The following is a 24,470-nucleotide window of genomic DNA, read 5'->3' as shown; positions in this document are numbered from 1 at the left end:
CAAGCGAGAATCCGTGACATCATTGGTGTTCTCTATGCTTCATTTCCTGTCGAGGTGCGCGAGGTGCGGGCTCAGGGTTACTGTCTCCTGATCAAACTATTCAGTGTAAGACCAAACAATTAGCTTCCAACATGAGTGTCACGTCAATGACACAACTTGCATTAAAAGCCTCATTGAATGTTTGATTAAGGCTACTTTCGTAAACAATAATTCAGGGATGACATATGGCAACAACATTTCACGTGTCAAAAATCTTTACCATGTAGATAGATAGATAGATAGATAGGTAGATGCATAGATAGGGCCTACATAGATACATAGATACATAGATGGCGGTACATGAAACAGGGTTTAGTGAATAAACTTGGTTAACCGGGGTCATTTTGCCATCCCTAGCTTGTGTAACTTTGCGCCCCATAAGAGGAAAGTTTGAGCCTCGGAACCTCGAGATGGCATTCCACCTTATTCACCCAGCTGATCATGAAGAGTCATCATACAGATAAAACAAAACGTTTAGTGACATTTGAAAATATGCTTTTTGTGTTCCACTGGGACATCGGCCAATGGCTCGATTATGTGGAGACCCGTCCAGTATTGGGCATAAGGTCGTTGAAAGTGAGGCGAGGCGTTTCGACATTGCAATTCGAGGCCTTTACTGTCCCGTCGAACACAACAGTGCTTGTGTTGTCCAGAGCCAATGCCGTTGTACGGGGGATGGTTGCTGTGGGCAGAAAGATGCTCTGAAGTAGAAAGGCTCTCTCAAAGAGGGAGTCGTTAGTGAGTGGGCCCTACATTGGTCTCTAGCTCACAGACATGGCTGCGCACCGGCCACAATAACAGAAGCTATGTTTTCTTGCTGGAACTGTGCTGAAAGACCACACACACAGAAAAGCTAAGTAAAATCAATACGGAAATAAATGGGAGTTTCCTTATTTGTGTGCATGTCCACATAGAAGGACATGTAAGATGTGTGCATGGTCTATTTCAGTCGGATGCTTGTGGTGCTTGCCCTTTTTTTAATCACTGCGTCTTGCGTGAGGTGATAACCGAATACATTCTATTGGCCATCGATTTTTGTGCTTCTTGTTAGTAGGTTGATTGGAGGAGCCTTTGCATTGAACATAGGCTAAAGTATTAATGTGCATGGTCAGTGGTGCACTTTTTTCCACATTAACCGAGTGGTGGCCAGCCCTGCTGTTATTGGAGGGCTTTGTACCACATGGCCCCTATCACGTGGCCCCAGAGGAAAAAGGGGTGATTTTTGGTGTAAATCTAGACTGTAATACTGTAATATATCACAGTACCTCGTAAAACCGACACTAAAACCTCCCGGCCTACAAATCACCGGTCAAATTATGAGTTCATTGTATTATGCGAACGCTTTGTTTTCCAAATATCAAGCAGCAAGTTCGGTTTTCCCAACCGGGGTATTTCCAGAGCAAACTTCGTGCGCTTTTGCGTCTAGTTCACCGCGTACCGGTAGCTATGTATCGGGCTCCGGCGGAGCAGCCTTCTCTTCTTCCTCATCACTGTCCGGACTGTACAACAATGGAGGAAACATGCCCTCTCAAAATCCCGGTATGTACACCTCTGCGTACGGGCTGGGCGCCGGCTCCCTGAACATGCACTGTTCTCCGTTTGACCATCCTAGCCTCTCCATGGTTTGCTCTGGTGACCCGTCCAAGCTTTCCAGCTGCGGCAAAGCAGAGCAACAGAACGAGGACAACTTACGGATCTACCCCTGGATGAGAAGCTCAGGTAGGAGAAATTATGGGTTTTCTAAAATAGAAGAGGTACAAGAGAGGTTAGATTGCGGGGGCTGCTCGCTCCGACCTAATAATTACGTTAAACGGTCTTTAAACTGCGCCGTTGCGGAGTGGCCAAGACGACTTCCCGAACTATGCTTTACGTCGCTTTGCCAGCGCAGATCTTTTATTGCTATACGACCTCCATAAAACCATAATTTAAGACATCTGAATATTCATTAGGAGGTATTGTGTTAAAAGAGAGAGAGAGAGGGGGCGTAGGATTATTTAACCCTGCTCCAATAGTCGAAGAAAACACAGTCTGCAATGGTTTTCTCCATGACGTTCTTTTGTTAAAGTTGTTTTTAAGGACAGTAACAGATTTGCTGTTACCTAAATGCCTCTGAATGAACAGAACAGAACAGCATTCCTGTACAAGAACACTGCTTCTGAAAACGTTATAGCGTTCACTGGAATAGCTGTTGGATATCAAATACATGTCACACTGCCCCACATTTCTCATCGAGCATGACAGTTTCAAAAGTCATTCCAAAATAATATATTGTAATGTCACATAATATAGCCTATTAAAACCTATGTGATTGTGTAGCCTACATGTTGTGAGTGTGCGTGGGCGTACGTGCTTGACTGTCTGTGGGTTGTGTACTTGTTAAGGTGCTTCGTGCCCTAGAAAAATCTATTATAGAAGGAACAGACACTTTCTAACTATGTGCGGCTCCAATGAATAGAAGCTGACAACTTTCAGTCTAATGATTTTCTTGAGGCACTCAAGGCTTTGGCTACCACTACCACAAAGTTCCTATCTGTCAGTTGTCAAGTTGCAGCTCTCTCGCCCTCTTGTTAGCCGCTGGCGTAAAACATACAACAACATAAATAGTTTTGAAACAGATATGTCCTCGTTATCAACTCCTTTGACATTTTACATACCGGTAGGCTGTTTGTTTCTACACGTTTTGGCTTGGCGTTTTCTTTTTAGTCGTCAGTTTTGTGTTAACCATTTATGTAGCTGTGTGAAATAGGCCTTTGCATTATTTACATTTTCTAAGCATGGAAATGTGGTCCTATTTGGGACACTTTGCCATCCATATATTTGTTGAGATGGCAATAGAAAACACCAGAAGTTCCAGAAGAAATTTTGGTTTTGAACGTTTTCCGCTGCGATAACAGTTTATGTTTGTGTAACGTGATCTCATCCCTCATATTTGCTGCTTCTTGAGCAGGACCCTCGGCGTCACCCTAATGACGCGGATGCAGCCGTTTATATGTTTAGAATAGCTTTGCATAAATATATCGGCACTATATGATGGAAACTCACGTGTGAAGGATCATATAATCAGTTACATGACTGGTGCGCCACAAACTGAGATCATTTGATCTCGTTTTTCATTTTGACTTTCAACTTAGCTTAACAAACATCCGACAAAGCCTTCTGTACATAAGAGAAACATACACACAGAGAGACAAGGGCGAGCACATAGGCAGGGATAGAGGGGGGGGGGGGGGGGGTTTAGACAAAAATACATATGTATCCTATCTTGTATGCCATAGCCTATACTTGTATTCTTGGCTTGTAATAAAGTTGTAGATTTTAATTTAAATTAAACTGGAGCTCTGAGTTCAAAGGTAATTTAACCCAAATTCATTCTAGAAAGCGAAAGGAAATAGTAGGCTATATGTGCACCAGAAATGGCACTTGGCTTATTCTAAATGTCTTTCACCATATAAAGACTCACTCATAAAATGAGTCTTTAGATACCCTCCCACACACAGACCTCAAATTAAATCTATATTTCTTATATTAAAGAAGAAACTCTGGATGTGTAATGCTCAAATCGCGTGTGTAGTCTGTCTCTACCGAGTACAATACTCGTCCTTGTTGAAACGCTGAAGAATTCCAGCCAGGCAGTCAGTGTTGAAGAACAAATCACACAGGACACATGAGGAGAGAAAAATATCATCAATTTGAATGAATTCTCCCTTCTCGTTTTCCCTCTCGCTCCCCAGACTCTCTCTTAACCTTCAAACTCTGTCCATGTCTCATATTGAGCCAGCATTCACCCAGACAGTGACACGTCGCCACTCAGTAGAGGAAATGAGAACCACACATAGGGACCACTGCGTTCAATAAAACTATAGTAGGATACGCGAGCCGCTGTAGACTCCATTATACACTGTCTGTCTGCCTGGAGCGGAAACGGCAGTAGACCCGACCCACTCGCATCGTAAGCGGAACTTTTGAAACAGTCAAATACACGTGTGGCAACATGGAACTCTTGTGTTTTGTTCCTCAACTATGTCAGTGAGACAGAGTAGTGATTCGAAAATGCACGACATGGCCCCTTGACATAGGATAGGATATTGTTGTGCGAAAATAAAATCCCTTTGCAGCTCTGGCAATGGAATGTGCCGTCTTTTGTGTGAAAGAATCAGGAGGACTAGGATTATGCAACTGGATGTTGTTCATGGAGCAGACTTTCATCACCTATTTCCAAGAGTGAACTGCATCTCGCGTGAAGCCACTGTTTTGAAACTTTACAAGTGCCACGGCACACATGCAATGACAAATGTTTTAGCTGAAATCGTTCATATAAATAACAACGGGCGTGTAGGCTTGTAAAACGATACAGCCTAATGTTGGTGTAACGGTACTATAAAATAAACCACGTTAAAAGCCACGCAACTTGACCTAAATTATCGGGAGGGCAGGGTATCTATCAAGAGATAGAGTAGAGTCAGATATATTTCAGTCTTTTGAAATAAATTGAGAAATACTATTTTCATCCACTCCAATATGTCAATAGGAAGGCTACAACTGTAACCAAAAATGTTAGGGTTGTAGGCCTAACCACACGTAGGCCTATATTAGTTTTTAGTTTCTAATATTCTCAGTGTAGTCTTGTGTCAATTAAACAAGGGGCGTTGGCAAATATTATGTTTTTTTGTTTGTTATTTAGAACTGTTGGTGTTATAGTCTTAACACAATTCAAATTTGACAATGTCCTTATTTTCTGGTGTTTTAAGATATCGTTAAGGGTAAAAAAATATAACATGCGATACAGAAGGCCATATGTATGCCTTAATAAGGCACATTTTGAGAAAGAAGGACGTACTGCATTTTTAAAGGGTTGCTCATTGCCCAAACATCCTATAATATCCTCTCTGTTGTTTACAGGTGCAGACAGGAAGCGAGGCCGACAGACGTACACGCGCTACCAGACTCTGGAGCTCGAGAAGGAGTTCCACTTCAACCGCTACCTGACGCGCAGACGGCGCATCGAGATAGCTCATGCACTGTGCCTCACCGAGCGACAGATCAAAATATGGTTCCAAAACAGAAGGATGAAGTGGAAGAAAGAAAATAAGACGACCGGACAGAGCTCCCCTACAACTGAGCAACCGGCAGGAGAAGAAGAAGAGGATGAAGAGGAGTAGCCATATTACAGGAACAATGAAGGAGTATAGCTAATAGGACTGATATGGATAAAATCAAGGGTGACATTTTCCCCTTATCTTACACTGAATAGTCAAACATACAATACTACCTACTAAGATCATTGTTTATAATTTTGAAGTCCAAAGCCACGGACTGTTTTGGTAAATGTGGGCCTGTATTAAAGGAAAGTGTTTGTTTGAATTGATAGGATAGTCTTGTACGTTAATGTTGCTTGTATTTTAAGTGACCCTGCATTGATGTTGCTTGTGCTGTTTTTGCAGTCAGTCGTATAATCTTGCATAATCGACCTGTAAAACTGCAAAACGCTCGTTGCCAAAGCTATCTTTAAAAGGGATCAGCTTTTTGGAGGTATAGAAAATCTCAAAGGTCATCCTTGTTACATTCAGTTATCCTCTGTGTACCTCTGTTTGTATTTAGTCGTTTTGATAGGCTAATGAGTTTTACCGTTATGCAATTTGATTTGATGCAGTCTTTTTTATTATTAATGTGTACAGTGGACCACAAAATGTAGCCTAGGAAATGTATATTTTTGCGTTGTGAGGGACGTTTCGTTTTACAATTGCACAATATGTTTATGTCAATAAAAATAATCAATAAGTAAGAAGTCTGTTGTGGTGTCTTTTGGTTTTCGCCTGTATAGCCTACTGCATGGGCAATGCAAAAAACGCTATATCAGAGTCAGAGTATTACCGGCAAAACTAGGCCTATCAAACACAAGGGTCAAGAAATATATTTTAAATATCAGTCGACCTTTTTTGACTATTACTAATGAACCAAATAACTTGATTACATAGATACATTATTAACATCTCCTGGACGAGCAATATGTGGTTCCTGCTGCAGTGGTATTGCTATATCAGATTCACCATTCTCAACAACACACATTTCGCTTAAAATTTCTATAATGGTTTAATTTTAGAAGCCTGATGAGCAGTGGTAAAAGGCTTGTTTCAAATAGTTTATTTCAATGTTTGTATAACCGCACTTTAACTTGTTGATAATTAGCTGTGTTATTTAGCTGTCAACATCCAAGGCATTGCAACTGGATGTTGTGTATGAAGCATGTAAGATTAATTCATCGTCTTTTCCCCTGTGAAAATCTGCTTCAATATGATTGCACTGATATAAATTCAGTTTCGTTACATTTCTCCGTAAGGGCAATATTCGATGGGTGTTGTGTCCTGGGCCTGACGCATTCAGGCCCCTGTAGCCAAAGCAAGACTGTTATATTGGGGCTGTAACTGGTTCTAAATGCGTTTATTGCATCAATGAAAGGCCGGAAACCCCAATAAAAATAACAAATAAGATCAACAAAATTGGAAACAGGCGTGTAAGAAAACGTCCGCCTGAGTGTCAACTTTTTAGAGCGTGTAACAATGCGGGGTAAGACTTTTGTTTTTGTTTTTGTCCCCATTTTTAATTTTCGTTAATATGTAACCCTGCGCCTTTCCACAACGGAAGCACCGCACGGCTGTCCTAAAAACAACAACCATATCAGAAAGGATATTTTTACTTTCACGTTTATGACTTGTCTCAAGACATCGGCATTTTTATGTCTATTGAATACCGCATGCAAAATATTTTACGCAGGCGTGTAGCTCCATGATACTTATATTTTACTCAATATTATTAATATTATACCATATGTGGGACTCAACACATTATTGAAGAAATTAAATTTCACTGAGCAGTTTGTATTCAAGATTATTTTTGTTACAGTAAATCTGATCATTATTACATTTCTTAAAACCATGCGTTTGCATTACGCATTGAGTACTGTGGTTATATTTTTACATAACACAACAATATCTGCAAATAAATAAAACGTCATACTGAAATATGAAATGCATGTTTCTCATATTTCTTATTTGGTGTGTTATAGAAATCAGGAAAATGCCTTAAGAAAAAGGAATCAAGACATCTGTAAAAAAAAAACAGTTTTAGTTTAAGTCTAGTTTGTCATAATCTCGTGGTGTGGATGTTTTAAGCATGACAGTGTGCATTAGGCTAAAGTATGTTATAGTAATTCAACTCATTACTTACATTAAAATCTGTTTTGAGGTATTGTACGCTAACCATAATTTTCTTTAGTTGTTAATTTTGTAATTACTTATTTTTTCTGAACAGGGATGATACTAGGCTATAAAAAAATGCAGTGGGAAATGTTCAAATGCGCGCAGAAACACATACACAGCTTCCGGGTCCCACTGATCGGCCTACAAATATCACCTAAAATATGCTGGCATTTTTTTTGTCAAACACGAAGGAAAATCCTCTTTGGTCCTTCATTTTCTGTGGAAAAAGATGGCGACTGAGGAACCACTGCTGCTAAAGCAGTCATGAAGAAATGCAATAAATTCCTTGTTGTTTTATGAAAATTTACAACTTTGTGATAGAACTTTATGAGTGCCTGGGTCCTGGGATTGGCCGAGGATGGTCATGTGGATGGGTAACCGTGAACATGAACTTTTTATGATTTCCCAAGTGGTTATATTGCAGCATTCTTTTGGCCACTGCACCTTATGTAGCAACACTGTGCTCCTTTAAGGTTCTGTAAAGACGCTTTTTAATCGCGTTTATGAATTTAAATACACTACAAGCTCGTGCCCCCCTCTTCTTAGTGTTACAGAGAGACTGGAAGAGACCTACCTCCTCGCTCTTCTTGCGCTATGCTAATGTGGCCGACAGTGATTGGGATTTCCGCTGAGATGGAGAGAGTGACTGAATATGAGAAATCTGGACACGCCGGAGGGTCGCATCTCATTTTTCATGTGAAGATGATGCTTGACTCCTGTAAAGTAATGTGAATGAAAGGGGCAAAGAAGGCCGGCGACAGGGTAAGAGCTGGACTGGCTTCACGCGCTTGTAACTGGACTAGCGCGGGGGACAGGAATGCAGTTACCGCGAGCTGCGTGAAGCTCGCCTCGTTGTCCAAGAGCTCAGTGACGGATTATCAACAAAGGTAAGCCATGCTTGTCTGTCAATAGGTTCCGTTGTTTCTTTTGACCGCACCTTAAATGTAACCAAAGCTAAACAATCACTCTAATATACTGTTTGTGCACAACCTTTATTTAAACATACAACCACGGTGGGACAATACTCCGTCATACTTGAAATGTCTTAATCCCGTCAGATTCATAATGTTGATAATATCTATTCTGCTCGGAGCCATATATCGATATTAAACCGTGTAGTGCTGTCTGAACGATGGGTGTTTGTGGGAGCGAGCGATGCTCGGGCTACGCGTAGAGGGCGAGGTTTGACGGAAGCTCGCGGTAACCAAATGCATACTGTACGGTCTAGGGTAATCTCTTGGAATTCTAAATCTAAGAGCACTAGACTGTGTGGCATTTCCATACACTCCCATGTCCTCGTTAGACCACGAAAACAAATAGGATGAAACTCGCAACTTGGTGTTTTGTATATAACTGACTAGTTATAGACTGGGAGACTGTCTGACAGTCTTTTTTTTCAATTCCTCCATTACGCATGAGCTTGTCAACGTGACGCCCCGTACAACTTCCAGATCAGGACACAAAGCTTCCAGGTTACTTGAGTGCCTGAATGTCTGCGACGGGTGACCATGTTTTTGTATGTGTCTGTTGGGTGAGCTCAGCTTGATTTTATTGCTTAATTCCCCCTCTCATTTCCCCTTCTGGGCATCATCCCGTGGTGTTTTTACCACCAGACCCTTTGGTCTCCATTTGTCGTATCCCCGTCTGTGAACACCCCCCTACCCCTCACCACCCCCGACACACAAACCAAATCAAGAAGTAGAAATTGCTCCGAGCTGTGATTAATTTATTGTGTGCGTTAATGTTTTCTTCGATAACACTCAGTAATTTACTATGGCTGTTTTATAAACTCAATTTAAAATCTGTCTACAATGTATCATGTGTGATAATGGATATTTGTGGCGTTGTATTCAGTCATGTCTGTATGTATTTCTCTCTATGTACGAGATACACATTTCTTTAATCTAACCTACATTTTTTCCATTCGTGTGTATGTGTGCGTGCCTATATGAGCGTGTGTATGTGGGGTGTGTGTGTGTGTGAGAGTCTGTGTGTATGTGTGTGTGTGTGTGTGTGTGTGTGTGTGTGTGTGTGAATAAGAGAGAGACAGAGAAAACAAGAGAAAAATAGAGATAATGAGTATAGGCCTATTTACAGTGTGTCTGGAAATAAGACTGTCAACACCTGCGCGTGCATTTCAACATAATAGTTATAGATTATTATAATAAATTACTATTGCATCATCGATCAGATATTTGTCGCTTCATCTGACTTTTTAAGGACACACGTTATATATTCCTTAATATATTAAATGAAACCCGTATTGACAATAACAAAACACTAGTCATGACAAATAAAAAACACTGAAGTTCAGAAGTTCAGATATTTAACCACCGTTTCGCATTCCACCATGGGCAAGGATTCCTTGTATGACATACAATTGTATTCGGTAAAATACAAGCTAAATTCAGATTTTCAAAGGTTGGCTTTTGTGAGTGGATTGGGCGCAGTTGTTTCACTTTCCTTTGACAAGATGAATTAGGTTTTCAAAATAAGTCGTCCAATTATGCCAGACTGCAGCTTTGCAGTGTTTTCATGTTGTGGTTGATCGTCGACAGTGACGCAGGGTTACTGCAGCAGTTGAAGCTTGTGCTCAACTCTCTGCTGCCATCTAGCGGTCACTTTTTAACAACACCAGACAATCTACACATTTTGTTCTTTTCGAGGTTGAGTACGAAGGTTTCTGTGTGCATTGTGTTTGGTGTGTGTGTGTGTTGGTGTGTTTGTGTGTTTGTGTTTGTGTGTGTGTGTGTGTGTGTGTGTGTGTGTGGGGGGGGTGTATCCTATCACAGTGTCGTACGGTATTTCAATGCTTGCGTGTGCATGTTTCAGCAATCGTTGTGCGTAAATATGTTTTGCGGTTCAGTGTGTATCAGCTGTTGACAAACAGATGTGTGCTACTTCCCCGATGATCTTGCAGCCTTTACCATGGTATTGCGTGCGTCCAGAAGGAACCGACTAGGGAAGGAGATAACAGGAAAGCTACAAGGGGCCCGGTGGCAGTGAAACGTAGAAGAATGCAGAGGTTGTAAATTCTCGAGCTGCTGTTGCCGCGAGCTTTGATGTGTCTGCGTTCGGGAAAGATTTGTGGCACGCACGCAGAAAGACCAGACCCAAAGACTGGATTTTAGCCCCCCCTCCTATTTCTGTAAAAAAAAGAGAGACGTAAGCGGATGACTGCTCCAAGGTTACTATTACATTGTGCAGCGAATGGAGCGTGCAGTCTTGTTCAGTAAACCAAGCTGAATTCACTCACTGTAACTTTCCTTGTATTGAGGCCACAGTTTAGCTGCGGCAATCGGGTAATTTGGCTTATTGCTAATGTTGTGGTGTTATGTGGGCTCTTCCCAAGGAAACGCCAACTAACTGTAATCTGTGTTGCTGTGTGAGGGTCGTGGACTTGGTAGAGAGAGATAGGAATGAGGTGAGGAGAGAGAGAGATAGAAACCCAAAGAGAGAGAAAGAGAGAGCGAGTGTGTGTGTGTTTGTGTGTGTGTGTGTAAAGAAAATATTTAACTGGCCTATGTTTTAATTTTCTGTAATGAGATTCTAGTCTTGAGAAACTAAATTGCATCTAAGATGACTTTAACTCCACACACACACACACACACACACACACACAAACATCTGTGTGTTACAAGGTGAAAGATAGAGGGAGAGACCAAGAGACATGTTGTGATATTACATTCTTTATTTTCACAGAGCTTTAGCCTCCAGCAGTGTAGTGTGCACTGCCATAAATTAACTTTATAGTAATGCAAAAACCATCCAACATAACGTAATATATAACCCCGTAATACACTTTACACGATGTTAAGTGTTATGTCAAATTGAAATATCAATCCTTGCAAATATCATACAGTCAACCAATGGACTTATGCAACTTAGCAATAAAATATTTTGGCCTAATGTGTAACTGGTCTCGGATGCTCTGGTCAGAGGATTGTCGAGTTCCGGTCTACTAACTTCACAAGGGCTTAAAGTCCATGAAGGACAAGTCAGTTTCTAAGGAAGACTCATAAATATTGAAGGAAGGCTATAGAGTTTGGTCTATCATTAACTGACCGAAGTTATTCACTTGGAAGCACACAGACGCGTTACAGCGACTGGACATCCTAACCCAGTTTAATCATATAATTTACGCATTTAACCTAATAGAAAATATCGTGTAATTTATTAGAATTTTATACTATTGTGAATAAATTATAATCTACAGTTGTAGTTGTATTCCTAACATCGTTTTTCGATACACATTCGTATTCCCGCGTTTGAGCAGCAAATAGTGTACACTATGCAACTGTATTCTATACAGATTGCATGTCAAGATTAGACTTTTTGCACATTTAATCACCTTTCATGATACAAAGGTATATTTTACCGGATGTTGCAATACAACACACGTGTGATATCTCCTTGCAGGCAATTACACATTTGTATTTGATAGACTAAGTGACGTACAGATGCAACACATGTGATGTGATCTCCGCTAATGGTTTGACTAAAAACGTTTACATAATAGTTTACATTAAAAAACACAAAAAACTGTTTTTGGAACAGTTGCGCCCTGCAATTGTTTCAACGTCTGTTGCTGCAACGTGTTTTCAGATGCAATGTCCCTGTGAATTTACAGGCCTCATAAACAGTCATAAAACACTAAAACACTGCCCCCAGAAAAATAAAACAGGCACTCCAAGACGCCACAACTCGGTACAACTATTAGTTGTTTTTAATGATCAGTTATCACAATATTATTGTAATATTATACATTTCAAGTGGACCTAATTAATGAAAAGATAGACTATACAGTAAATGTTTATATATATTTTAATGAAGAAAAAACGCGTAAACAAAATGTAAAAACCTGTTAAAGCCATTTGTCTACAATAGCCTTACACTGTTGTAAAGTAGGCCTCATTTTACATGTGAGTAATATTTTACATTTGGAGAAAGACAATAGATTTCCATATGGACATTCAATGAATGGTTTAATTTTGAAATAAAAAAACATGCATACCTGTCTGGGTAAATGTGTCACAAAACTAAAACAATGCAAGGGGTCAGGAATAGAGCGCATATTTAGCCTACTTACATCAGCCTACTGTCATGCGGCACACTCGAGGGGGTAAAAAGCAGTTCCGGGACACATGACGAGGAGTGACAGACGCGTGTTTCCTCGCCGGTACATCTAAACACACCAAGGGTTTATGATAAGATCAGATGCTTTTCAAATCGGAGTGTCAATCAGTTCAGGCACATTTTCCTCCATGTTTCCAGTTGCTGTACGCATATTTTTGTGTTTGTCTCATTGTTCCCCATGTTTCTGACCCACTTCGTGAGCTTTAGTGTTGCCCATAGAAGTTTCCAGGCCAGGCGAGCCTTGACAGTCGTAATTTGCAGTGCGCACGCTGGACAAGCTCACCAAACCTGCAAAAAAAGAAAATACTCAATGAGATAGGCTACAATAAAAAATATACAATTATCTTGCACACTGATTACCAGATAATTATTATGCTATACGCCAAAAGTTTTTTTTTCTTTTTGTAGTTAGCCAATTATTAACAGAGACTTGTGACCAGTCGATTTGTTCTCTTAACAAATGCTCACAACAATGGTATTTCCCGTTCAGACAAAACTAAGCCAAGCTAGAGGAAGAACTGCGTCCTGCTCCGTTTCAGAAAGAGTCAAAATGAAAGTAAAAAGATTCAGTACACAGTGAGGTAACACTTAACTTATTTATGGGACTGAGGCTAATTTATGATTTAGCGACACATATCGGTGCCATATAACTGTGCCCTTTGTAAATGAAAAACAGGCCTATGGGCTCAACTCGAGTTCTAGTGGAGAAGTGAGGGAACCATTGAGTGCTTTACAAAGCCTAAAGACCTGCCCCCAGTCAATAATTTTAAAATTAAAACCAGGGCATGAAATGTGGTCTCGGAAGCATGCATGTAAATACATACAGACCAGACAAATGTGGTAATCAGCAACTTTCAGCAACCACAAAACGGGGCAGTGTCATTCCTCAACCAACCAAACAAGATCGTCTAAATACATAGCCACTCTGGTTTTATGAACACTGATAAAACAAAGCTAGGATCTACTGAAGACTATGATATTGAGCTACTATTCTCAATATAAGCCGTCAGAATGAATGCTGTATTATCCAGATGTACAGTCTGTATATTCACTCTGAGTAGGATGGATGTATTGTATGCCTTGTCAATAACTCAGATGGAAATTACAAGTTAAATAACAGTGATGAGCACGTATGAAGGGACGAATTACGTCTCCTCACATATTGAGTTGAGATAATGCCTCTGACCACAAACATGATATAGTTTCAGGCTAGGCTAAATAAGATTCAGTATCTCCGACCGTGCATGCGCTTTTGAAACGACGCACGTTTCTTAAATCCATTTAATGTGAGGAGTGTTTAAAAGGAAGGCTAATATAGTTTGCCTTCAGTGGAGAGGACCGTGTGTACTGTATATGGTTGCACGTTAGACCAAACACAAGGGGGAGAAGTGTCGATGTATTCAATTTAGCACTTTAAGATTTCAGTGTGGTTCGTATTGTGCAATCTCATTGGAGGGAGAGAAAGGCGAATGAAGGGAAAAAAACGCTCTCTGGTTTGCGCTGGGGTCCCCCGGCGCATGCAATCTCAGCCCCCCTCAAGGGTGCTATTTTGCAGGCACGGACGCTCGCGATTGGTCAGCCCTCGGTCAGATGGTACGATTTCCCTCTGTCCCGCACTGGCACATAGCCACCCAGCGCCCCCCACCCCCCTCCCTCAACTAAAACCCAATCTCCGATAAACTACTGATAGCTAAACCACTTGGACTATAAAACACAACAAATCATAAACCAAGGAAAAGAGCCCGTGCCCTCCCAATGAGTTCCTATTTTGTAAACTCAACTTTCCCTGTGACTCTGCCCGGAGGACAGGAGTCTTTCTTGGGACAGATACCGTTATATTCCTCCGGATACACAGATTCTTTAAGACACTATCCCGGTGCTGCCTATGGAGCTACCAGCGTTCAAGACAAGGCGTACCCGTCTTCTTACTACCAGCAAGCAAACGGTGCCTACGGTAGGGCTGCTGCCGCCGGTGCATGCGACTACGCAGCAGCCAGCTTTTACAGGGAAAAGGACCCTGCGTGCGCTCTCGCCAGCATAGAGGAACACTCGCTCGTGCTGAGCCAAGACCATCGCAAGACGGACTGCACGGGGCAGAATAAAAGCTTGTTCGGCGACAGCGACGACCAGAAGCCGTCGACGCCTGTCTATCCATGGATGCAAAGGATGAACGCGTGTAACGGTGAGTTCACACTGTCCTGTCATTCTTTTTTTCTCTTGATTTGTTTTTTTTTCCCCTGTCGGGCTGATAACATAGAGCTAGGCTATTGCATGTGACCTACTACTGTACTGTACCGCGCCGGAAGAGCACAGGCTAAAAAATAATGTCGCCCTGTTGTTGTATGTTATCACTGAGACTGAAGGGAAGCGTTAGCAGGCAATCTCCACACTTAGCAGTTCCCTCCATTATTACAGTATTTTCTGTCCATCAGCTGATGACTCTGGTTTCCAACCGCCTCGAGGATCACATTATTCACGTTCTAGATTACAAGAGCTCGGAGCACGAGCACATCCGTGGCAACAATAGAAACTCAGTTCCATCAAAGATTTCTCTTATTATCAAAATGTGTGGCATTGTTGTTTCTACTCTCCTCAATTAGTTATACCCCTTATCAATAACAAAAGGCCATATGGTTTTAAACAGTACAGCAAATACACTTGGTTGAACACGTATAAACAGCATAAGTACTGCACCACATCAGGGAACAGCATGGGTGCCATAAATTACATTACAAGGAACTCCAATTTGATACAAATAACTAAAACAACTTCCACTTTCTTGACTGCTGGATTTACTATAATTTGATCTGAGATCACTTTACTGGTAGCCTTAATAATCTAACAGTTTATTGCAATTTACAATGTCATCTAAGTGACAAGAAAAAAGTCAAATCAGGAATATATGTGAATGATTCATTGCAATTCTTAAAATATACCATCGTAGTTGTCTCACACAAATGTAGATTCCAGATTGTGTATTGAAATACAAATTTGAGAAGACATGAAGCACGCCCAGACCATTATGCCCCTTGGAATATGTTTTGTAGCCTAAGATCAACGAACAGGAAACAGGGTTGTATTTCTTTGGCTTGTTGTCCGACGCAAAATTATATTTTCAGTCTTGTACCTGAGTAGGCTACGTTGGCTAAATCGGCAGGTCCACACAATTTTTTTGCTTAGCTAAAAAAAACAGTTCTTGTTGACATATTTAACAGTAGATGGTCCAGCTTCGATTTAGAACATAACGTCTTATAGCAGCATAACGATGCGTGGGCTACATGCCTCAAACCGACTAGGTTCTCTGAAACCCAAAGCTCTTTCTCTCCTTGATATATCTGCCAGTGCAATAAACCCAAGCTCGAGGTTAATATTTGACTACCCCTTTCCCTTTCTTTTTACAGGGACATTCGGTAACCCCGGTCGCCGGGGTCGTCAGACATATACCCGCTACCAGACGCTGGAGTTAGAGAAGGAGTTCCACTTTAACAGGTACCTGACCCGGAGACGCCGCATCGAGATCGCGCACGCACTGTGCCTAACAGAACGCCAGATTAAAATCTGGTTCCAAAACCGACGGATGAAGTGGAAAAAGGAGAATAAACTAATAAACTCCTCTCAAACCAATGGGGAGGAGGAAGAGAAGGGGACGGAGTAAAGAAAGAAAAATGGAATAATGTTGTAAGAAAGGAAAGATAATGCATAAAGGCATCCTTAATTTTAAGACATGAGGATTCACCTCCTTCATATGTCCAAAGTTTCCAATGGTGAAGTTGTATTTGGTAAATTTGATGTAGCATTCCAGAAGTTCACTTAACTTTTTATTTTTGTTACTGTTAATGTCTGTTAATGTTTTTTGTTATCATAATTCGGGTACCCGAATGGCAGTGTTTTTGTGAGCTCGTCTCTTGATTTAGGACGTGGTTTTATAATGTTAACGACCATGTTTAACGAACTATTTGAAGTATCTATGTCATATCTGTATTCATATTTAAAATGTATAGAAATAACGGGGAATTCTCCTTGAATGGTGAATTATTGTATTTCTTTTGTAAGCTAATGCCCAGACTTAGCTCTTTCGTTGAATTGTTATAAGTTTGAAAGGGAAATACTGATCTACTGACAACTCAAAACTACCTAGACTGGGTCAAAAGTTTATATTTTATGGATTTTATAAGTGGTTTATGTTTGTGGTTTGTCACAAATTCGTATCTGCTTACAAACTCATTCAATAAAATGTATGAGCTATTCAAACTGTATTCCTATGTCTGCGCGTTTTCTTATAAAGTACGATTCGTAAGCGTCACACGCCATTCACAGCATCATTGATCCTTGAGTGTATATATGCATACTTGGAAGAAACCCCTAAGATTCATAAAAATATTTAAATGAAAGCTTTTTTTGTGCGGGCTAGTGTGTGTGTCTAACACCTTTGACCTTCATTAAAAGAAGCCAGGGGCGTTTGCCAATCTTATCGAATCTTCTTTGTTGTCAACCCTTGCCACATGTGAGCAAACAGGCTTTTTCTTGCTTGCTTTTTGAGCATGTGTAAGAACTTTGCGAATTGATGGTATCCGATAGGCGATTCAAAACGAAGACTGTTGAATAGTGACAACTAAAACGCGGAAGTGTTTTAATTGATGACCTGAGGAGAAAGCTGACCTGTCCGCCCGCCGCACTCTCTCACCCAAACACTGGACAGTCCACGCGACCAGGTCTCAGAGATTACACATTCCCTCTCCAGGTGTCAAATAGCACATTCACGAAGAAATCGTGACTGTTTTTCTCCATTAGTCTACGTACTTATAACACATATTCTACTCAGCAACTTTATGTAGCTGTCTGGATTCTTTCGACACCAACGCCGTTGCCGATGTGACACCACTTACACATCAGGTAGACTAGACATCAGATTGCCAGCAGTACGTCATTGGGAGGAAAACATAATACGCCTATGTAAGTGTGAATGCTGACAGGTTTGGCCCAATGTAAAACACAACCTGATGGTTGCAGTAGTAGCCTAACACAACACGTTTCAGGCCAATCTAGAATGAATGCATTCACAATGGTTTCAGACTATCAGAGTCACTGCCCCCAAGGAAGTCTGGGAAATTTCATCTCTTCAATTCCGGTCTAAATGTAAGCATACATGCATGTTTTGTACCAAGGGGTTTACATATCTTAGCACATGTTAAAGAGATAAATGGCGCTTCTCAATCAACACATAATAAATCACGCTTTTGCATTCCTTGTGTGCAGCTGCAAAACGTTTGCTATGAGACATTTTGAATAGCGCTGTTTGAACGAACACACGACAGGTTGGCGCTACTTGGACAAAAACGCATTTCTTGCCTTTGCGTCACACCTGTCTTTCCTGTACGTTGCTTAGGTCAGAAGATTCAAATCCAAAGTTTTGGTATGAAAGATCTTTTGAGGGTAGGACTTATTTAATTACAGTGGAAAACCTGAATACTAGTGTTTGCTGTCATGTAAATAGCCTACAATCTGTTAGCGTGACCCACGCATAGGCTTCAGATGGTCCATTTGTTACACAGAGCCTATGCATTACATACAGGTATGCACCCTATTTTTTTTGGATGTATTATTAATATTTTTAGGAGTAGCAGTCGTAGAAGTAGCTTAGTAGTATTAGTATCAGTGTTGTTGTTTGCATTTCTGCAGTACTGTGGTCAACTTTCTGGATGTTTCTCTGCAAATGTGAGTGAAAAGTCCATGATTAAGACTGTTAATTTCACTTAGGTTCATCATAGCTATGAACATTGATTTCGGGTGGATGGTCTTCTATTATTATTAAGTTATTAATTAATTATTTATGATCAAACAACTAGTTTTGAGTAACAGATAAAGCCAGTAAAGATGTAGATGTTGTTGCGGGAGCACCTTCTAGAAGAGAACGTAATGGTCAAACAAATCATTTTTATCGTCGCCGAAAACAACGTAAATCCTGAGTAAAACCACTTTCTCCAAGTCCTTTTTTGTGCAATAAATTTTGTTCCCAGTAGGTGACGCTCTCTGCCAACCCGGAGCACAACCCAGAAACGGGGAGGCACACGTTGACTTCAGCCGAACGACTCCCATCTCGTCACCATTTGTAACCATAGAGCATGAATTACCTCTTGAAGTCATCAGTGAGAATTTACGACTGGTCAACAAAAGCACGTGATTCCCAAACGCACCCCCACCCACCATATTTGGCCGCATACATAGCAAAAACGAAGTACAGTGCATTGCTATAATTCATTAATACATCATAAATCGTGAAGCACAGCGTTATAACGACCAAGATCTACAAATCAAGCCCTCTAAAACAACCTAAATGAGCTCTTACTTTGTAAACTCGTTCTCAGGGCGCTACCCAAATGGCCCCGACTATCAGTTACTAAATTATGGAACCAGCAACAGCGCTATGAACGCCTCGTACAGGGACTCCGGCACCATGCATTCGGGCTCTTACGGCTACAACTACAATGGAATGGACCTAACCGTCAATCGTTCAGGCAACGCCGGCCACTTTGGGGCTGTCGGAGACAACTCCCGAGGTTTCCAGTCTCCGGTCCCGGAGACGCGTTTCAGGCAGCCGTCAAGCTGCTCGCTGGCGTCCCCCGAGCCTCTGCCGTGCGCCAACAGCAGCGAGAGTCTGGGACCCAAAAGCTCTTCTCCCCTTTCCGACCAAGGCGTCTCGACAGCGGGCACAAACCTCACCAACACAACACATTTCACTGAAATAGACGAGGCAAGCGCTTCTTCTGAGACGGAGGAGGGCAACCATAGAGCAAACACCAACACCGCGAGCCGGACGCAGCAGAAACAGGAGTCCACAGCAACCTCCACTACCGCGGCATCGAGTGACGGACAAAGCCCACAGATATTTCCCTGGATGAGGAAACTGCACATTAGCCATGGTACACATATGTATATGTATAATACGTATTATCATTATCAAGGGCTGTGTGTTTGTATTGTGGGTTGGTTTTTAGTTAGCGTTTCCTCTGTGGCGCCGGATGGTGCCTTTATTTTAGCAAATTCCACAAAAGCGCCATAAATCTGTCAAGAGGGCTAGCCTTGCAAACCGAGAGCGAGAGAATGGGAGCGGGTGGGAGAGAGAGGGCAAAACGGCAAGACGACTTAGAAGTAGTTGTTCCTTTGAAAAGTTAAGCTTTATTACGTGTGGGAACTTTATTGCCGTAGTGGGGGAGAGGACGGCAATAAAGTGTCGAGAATGGAGAAAGAAAATAAAGAGAAGAGAGACCAAGTTCGGAACGAGGAGAACAGTGAATATTGATGAGTAGAAACGAATGTGATCAAACATCTTTACAGTAAATGAAAATAAGATGTGTTAAAGTAGTGAACTGATAGATTTGCTATCAGCTACCCCACCCCCTCGCATACATCAGTAGAATAAATTGCCTGCAAATTTGATTAAGGCCATTCTTTCTTGTACATTGTGTGTACTGCAGTTTAGGCTCGTTGGGCTTTGTCTGTGTATTGTTTGTGTAAACCTTTGCTGGTCAAATCTGTCGGAGTTTTTTTGCTTCATGTTTTTGTCGCCCACACTCGCTAATGTTGACCCTTGCGTTTTGTCCATACTATTCAGATATGACGGGACCAGACGGCAAAAGAGCGAGAACCGCTTACACGCGCTATCAGACGCTAGAGCTGGAGAAAGAGTTCCATTTCAATAGGTACCTAACCCGGAGGAGGAGGATAGAGATAGCCCACGCGCTCTGCCTCTCAGAACGGCAAATTAAGATCTGGTTCCAGAACCGAAGGATGAAATGGAAAAAGGACAATAAACTGAAGAGTATGAGTCTGGCTACTGCAGGTAGCGCGTTCCAGCCGTAGTGGCCACGCTAATTAACAGAAATCGAAGAAATGATTACACGGATTCAAAATAGATTTCAAAAACATTATAACTGAGTACTGTACAGAGCGGCACCTTTTGGCATGTTCTTGATGTTTTAGAACAACTTAACCTCTACTGTGGTACTGCTTCTATATATACAAAAAAACGTTAGTGTTCATATGTTATTGTCTTTTAAATACAGTGATTATTGTTTGGAGATTAAAAAGAGAGAAAATGCTACCAATGCCGCCAGTTGTTAATGTTATAAATATCGTTTGTGTCAAGTGCTATGTTAATGCTTTCTTGAAAGTTGGCATGTGAGCTCTTAAATGTTATAACTTATTTACGACTATAACGAGTGTACACCTTTGAGTTTACAGCTTTAAAGACTCTGCTCAAATATGAAGTGAAGTTAGTGTAGAGGGGCCCCCTGCTTTTAGGCTACAGGAATCTTGAGGTCTCCTTCAAGTTCTCCATACCATTGTTTGAATTATATCGTTGGCTTTTGTCACGTGTTCAAATTTGTCATTTATTTTCTGGAAAGAAAGGAAACTTGTGCATAAAAAAAATACAACATAGATTCCTGTATTCGTTCATAAGTGTATAGTTATATTCGATATGTAATTGTATATTATTGGATCATGTTTATGTTCCAGAGAGGGTGTACATATTAACATTTTTAATGTGACCAATTGGCTATTTGTAGTGGGCAGAGCATATGACAACTATGTGTGTATGTGAGGGGGGGGGGGGGGGGGGCAACTGTCATGTAGACCTGCCTGTAAGCATTTTGCCAATAAGCTTTTTGTATTTGTTTGTAGCTTACCTTGGAGTAAAAAATAAAGTTCCTCATACTCAGACCAAAACCATAGAGCAAACGGGTTATAATTCTGCGTCCCCTGACTACCTTGTGCATGACTCGGCCTTATTCTGTCTCACACCTAGGCCTAGACAGGGAAGAGAGTCAGCTTAAAACCTGCCAGATACCTCAACGAAGTACTTTCAAATTTGCCAAAGTTTTCACAAAAACATCCAGATAAATTATATTGAAGGATATAAAACGACAATAACAGATTACAGTCATGTTTACGCATTGCGCACAAGGACACATATGCGCAGTAAAATACTGCGCAAATGTGAAATCATATAGCCTATTACCTTATCCTAACCTGACCCAAATCACATGAGACAACTCCAGCAACAACATCAGCAACAACAATTAGCAACAACAACATAAGCGACACTGATCTAAAATCAAGCAGTTTGTTGACAAACTGTGACTCAGCAAATGTTTGTAAATTGGTCATTTTCTATAGTAATGATTTCCTGGTCGTTTAACGGTGGCGCTCATGTACAAATTAGTTTACGTCTCGTTTTTAGTAAACAAGCTCTGGACTTTGAAACTTACCGACGAGTTGTCAACGGGTTTTTTTCAGGTCCTACACGCTACTATTGAGAGCCGAGAGAAGGTCCTGCCAAAAAGCCCATCTGCCTGGCGTTGCCTGGCCGCTTGTATTTTGAACATTTGCTTTCCCCTTTGGCCAAACTATACCAAAAGAAGCTATGACATTTACATGTCAAACGGATGAGGGTTTTATCTTGAAGTTAGATCGTAAAAATCGCCCAGGCCACAGACAGATACCCCTTACTGGCTCTCAAAAGTCACGTGGGGTCCATAAAGTTAGTTTTATGGTTTTGGGGAGTTGACAATGTACTATATATTTCACATTCTAGAATGCAAGTGACGGTTTAACTGCTTCGGAGGGATTCTAAAGGGTCAGTAGTGAGTGGATAGCGTACTGGCAGGCCACTGCCTTGCCCTTGTCTGGTCCATACAATGTCTGCGCTCCAGTTCGAATTCTATCTGGGCGGATATGTAGCCAGTGGAGTGTATGAACGCACCAAACGCACAGTAAGTCCAGTTTAAAGGCTTATTTCGCGGGGGAGGAGAAGGGGAGGCATCGTTTGTGATTACTGTCATTCATTTTACTCTCCGTGTCATAGTACGCTATTGATATGATACAGAGTATTTGTAGCTTCACGTATTAAACTTATTTTATATCTGCAAAGTCTGGAGGGACATGTGGAACAGTGTTTTTGTCTATAGACTCTGGTTATGGATATTTGCGTTAACTCCGCTCCTTCACCTCTTCCTAAGGTTTCATATACACTCCCAGTATGCATGGATTTGTAAAATAACAGTAAAGCCTTTCTATCTTTCGTTATAGTCGTTTCTTTTTACATAAAAGAAAGGTCCGCCTTTTATTGCATTGTGGTAGTCTACTTCTTAATAACTCATAATTTCAACATGAATAGGTGGATTGCCTGGTGTCGTTTATCTGTATGGACCGCTGTAATGATTATGGAGTCTGGAAAAGTTGAAACAAAAGTTTCAAGTCTGACTTAGGCCTATGTAAAAACAAAGTAGCCAACAATTTCATTGTGTGTGTATTTTCTTGTAACATATTCGATATTTGTAAGGCTATCATTTTTACCTTATGTACCGGACTGAATGCAAATTACAAGCCCCCCCCCCACACACACACACACACACACACGCACACACATGTATAATGATATGCGTCCAAGAGGTACAAGCAAATCTTTGTTCGTACACCGCCCAAGTATTTTCCTGGCAGGAAGGGTGTGAATAACAAAACTGGATGCAGACATTCTTATTTCCTTTAATAAAGTGATCCTCTAGCAACTTAGAGCACTGAATACTGAACCAATACTTGTTATACCAATACCAATGCATGTTGCCGTAGTTCTCCCATGATTAAAATGTCAACAGTTTAATAGTTGTGTGACAGCTACACATACATTTGACATTCAATCTAAAATCTTTTAAGCATTGTATCCTAATTTTGATGAATACACTATCCTTATCTTCCATCGCTGGAAGATACAGTAGATTAAAGACGAAAGTCTTCTCTCTTTTTTTTTCTACAATTAGGCCTAATGCAGTAGCAGTGTACAGGGCTACCGCGACGTGGGCCCAAGGCTGGGCTAGTTTAGGGAACAAGCGATGGGATCTCTTTTGGAAGTAAAAAAAAAAAACGTGACCTCTCAGACTTTCATTAATTATGTTCATTCAGACCCAGCCAATGTCTTTTCAGTATGGGGATGCGTGACTCTTCTGCTTGCACCATATATTTTCAAACATATCAATAAATAGGCCTGCATGATCCCAGTCAAGGTTAGCTGCAGCTTTAAGGCAAAATGCAGCACTGCCTTGTATTTAGTTATTACAGGATCACACAGACGCTCCAAAGAGTGGAGCATATGTTAAGGTCATTATTTAAATAATGAGAAAAATTAATAACGAAATATATTAATTCTTTGAATGTAAACGTATTCATTTGTTTGCCACATTTGAAACAGTGCCAATGCAAATTAATTGCAACGTAAATTGAAATGTACACCCTCGACAACCTGAATGTTTTAAACTTTTATTTTACATTAAACCCGTGTTTTTCCGGTCCTTATAGCACTACATAACTACACAGTTATTTATTTATCTTTTATTTTTGAACTGTAGCCCTGGCGCTGTGTGTGTGTGTGTGTGTGTGTGTATAAGTATATATGTGTGTGTGTGCGTGTGTGTGCAGCTTTAGGAAGTTTCAGACAGTAAACAGGAACTCTCGCGGGGAGAGGCAGGGTCTTCCATATCAATTTTTCATCGGCTTCCTTTTCATAATGATAGCCTACATTCGCAAGGGCCTCGGCCACTGCCCCCTGCACAGAGGTAGAGCAGAACATGTATTTAGTTCCTCTTCAAAGTTGTTTAACGAGTTCACCGACCCAGACCCCTACGAAGTCGACCACTTTATTTTCGGCTTCATCAGTTTCCCGTTTATGTGTACAGTCAAAATCTTATCACAAGCCTAAAGTTTTGTAGGTGGGTGAGTAAATAGGCGAAAGCTTTTTTATTGAAAGGTGTGTGATTGTCTGTTTTTACACGTGGTTGTTTTCTGTAATCATATCAGGAGATGGGAGAAAGCAGAAGGGGTTGAGGTAAAGAATGAACATGAGAAAAGTTGCTTAAGGTCACCCTACTGTTTATCGTGTTATTTTCTGGTGGTATGGAGCCTCGCAATAAAGCAACGGCCACGGATTGTCATTGAAATAGCAGTTCCACATGCCTACACAATTGTACATTTGTAAATAACTAATAA

General features: G+C 41.0%; 5 protein-coding genes across 6 annotated transcripts in view; 4 read left to right on the top strand and 1 right to left on the bottom strand.

Annotated features, from left to right (window-relative positions):
* slc16a6b (solute carrier family 16 member 6b) overlaps nt 1-24,470 on the bottom strand; it is a 233,383-nt gene that overhangs the window by 64,129 nt on the left and 144,784 nt on the right. The gene's annotated exons all lie outside the window — the stretch shown is intronic.
* Nucleotides 1,166-5,818, top strand: hoxb7a (homeobox B7a). 2 transcript variants are annotated; one of them, XM_062481719.1, is made up of 3 exons: nt 1,166-1,668; nt 1,738-1,758; nt 4,939-5,818. In XM_062481719.1, exons 1-3 carry the CDS (start codon nt 1,356-1,358, stop codon nt 5,196-5,198), a joined length of 594 nt encoding a protein of 197 aa, XP_062337703.1. In that variant the 5' UTR covers nt 1,166-1,355; the 3' UTR covers nt 5,199-5,818. The 2 variants fall into 2 exon arrangements, with proteins under 2 accessions (XP_062337703.1, XP_062337695.1); XM_062481711.1 differs by having other exon boundaries at nt 1,167-1,758.
* Nucleotides 7,764-24,470, top strand: part of hoxb3a (homeobox B3a) — a 52,745-nt gene continuing 36,038 nt past the window's right edge. The window contains exon 1 of the mRNA XM_062481063.1: nt 7,764-8,182. The gene's annotated coding sequence lies outside the window, so the exon portion shown is untranslated. The remainder of the gene's footprint in view (nt 8,183-24,470) is intronic.
* Nucleotides 12,852-16,687, top strand: hoxb6a (homeobox B6a). Its single transcript, XM_062481687.1, has 2 exons — nt 12,852-14,613; nt 15,833-16,687. Exons 1-2 carry the CDS (start codon nt 14,187-14,189, stop codon nt 16,084-16,086), a joined length of 681 nt encoding a protein of 226 aa, XP_062337671.1. The 5' UTR covers nt 12,852-14,186; the 3' UTR covers nt 16,087-16,687.
* hoxb5a (homeobox B5a) lies at nt 18,637-21,032 on the top strand. Its single transcript, XM_062481485.1, has 2 exons — nt 18,637-19,351; nt 20,044-21,032. The coding sequence occupies exons 1-2, from the start codon at nt 18,766-18,768 to the stop codon at nt 20,289-20,291; spliced, it is 834 nt and encodes a 277-aa protein (XP_062337469.1). The 5' UTR covers nt 18,637-18,765; the 3' UTR covers nt 20,292-21,032.

The sequence above is a fragment of the Osmerus eperlanus genome, chromosome 2 (genome assembly GCF_963692335.1).
Source record: "Osmerus eperlanus chromosome 2, fOsmEpe2.1, whole genome shotgun sequence".
NCBI lineage: Eukaryota > Metazoa > Chordata > Actinopteri > Osmeriformes > Osmeridae > Osmerus > Osmerus eperlanus.
Note: the sequence above shows the minus strand (reverse complement) of the source record. Positions and strands in the feature narration are given on the sequence as shown.

Excerpts from the sequence above, each read along its gene's own strand:
- hoxb6a (XM_062481687.1), top strand. The coding sequence starts at position 14,187 with ATGAGTTCCTATTTTGTAAACTCAACTTTCCCTGTGACTCTGCCCGGA. Across the intron at positions 14,614-15,832 it reads AAGGATGAACGCGTGTAACG|GGACATTCGGTAACCCCGGT; the intron begins GTGAGTTCACAC and ends TTCTTTTTACAG.
- hoxb7a (XM_062481711.1), top strand. The coding sequence starts at position 1,356 with ATGAGTTCATTGTATTATGCGAACGCTTTGTTTTCCAAATATCAAGCA. Across the intron at positions 1,759-4,938 it reads CCCCTGGATGAGAAGCTCAG|GTGCAGACAGGAAGCGAGGC; the intron begins GTAGGAGAAATT and ends TGTTGTTTACAG.
- hoxb5a (XM_062481485.1), top strand. The coding sequence starts at position 18,766 with ATGAGCTCTTACTTTGTAAACTCGTTCTCAGGGCGCTACCCAAATGGC. Across the intron at positions 19,352-20,043 it reads GAAACTGCACATTAGCCATG|ATATGACGGGACCAGACGGC; the intron begins GTACACATATGT and ends CATACTATTCAG.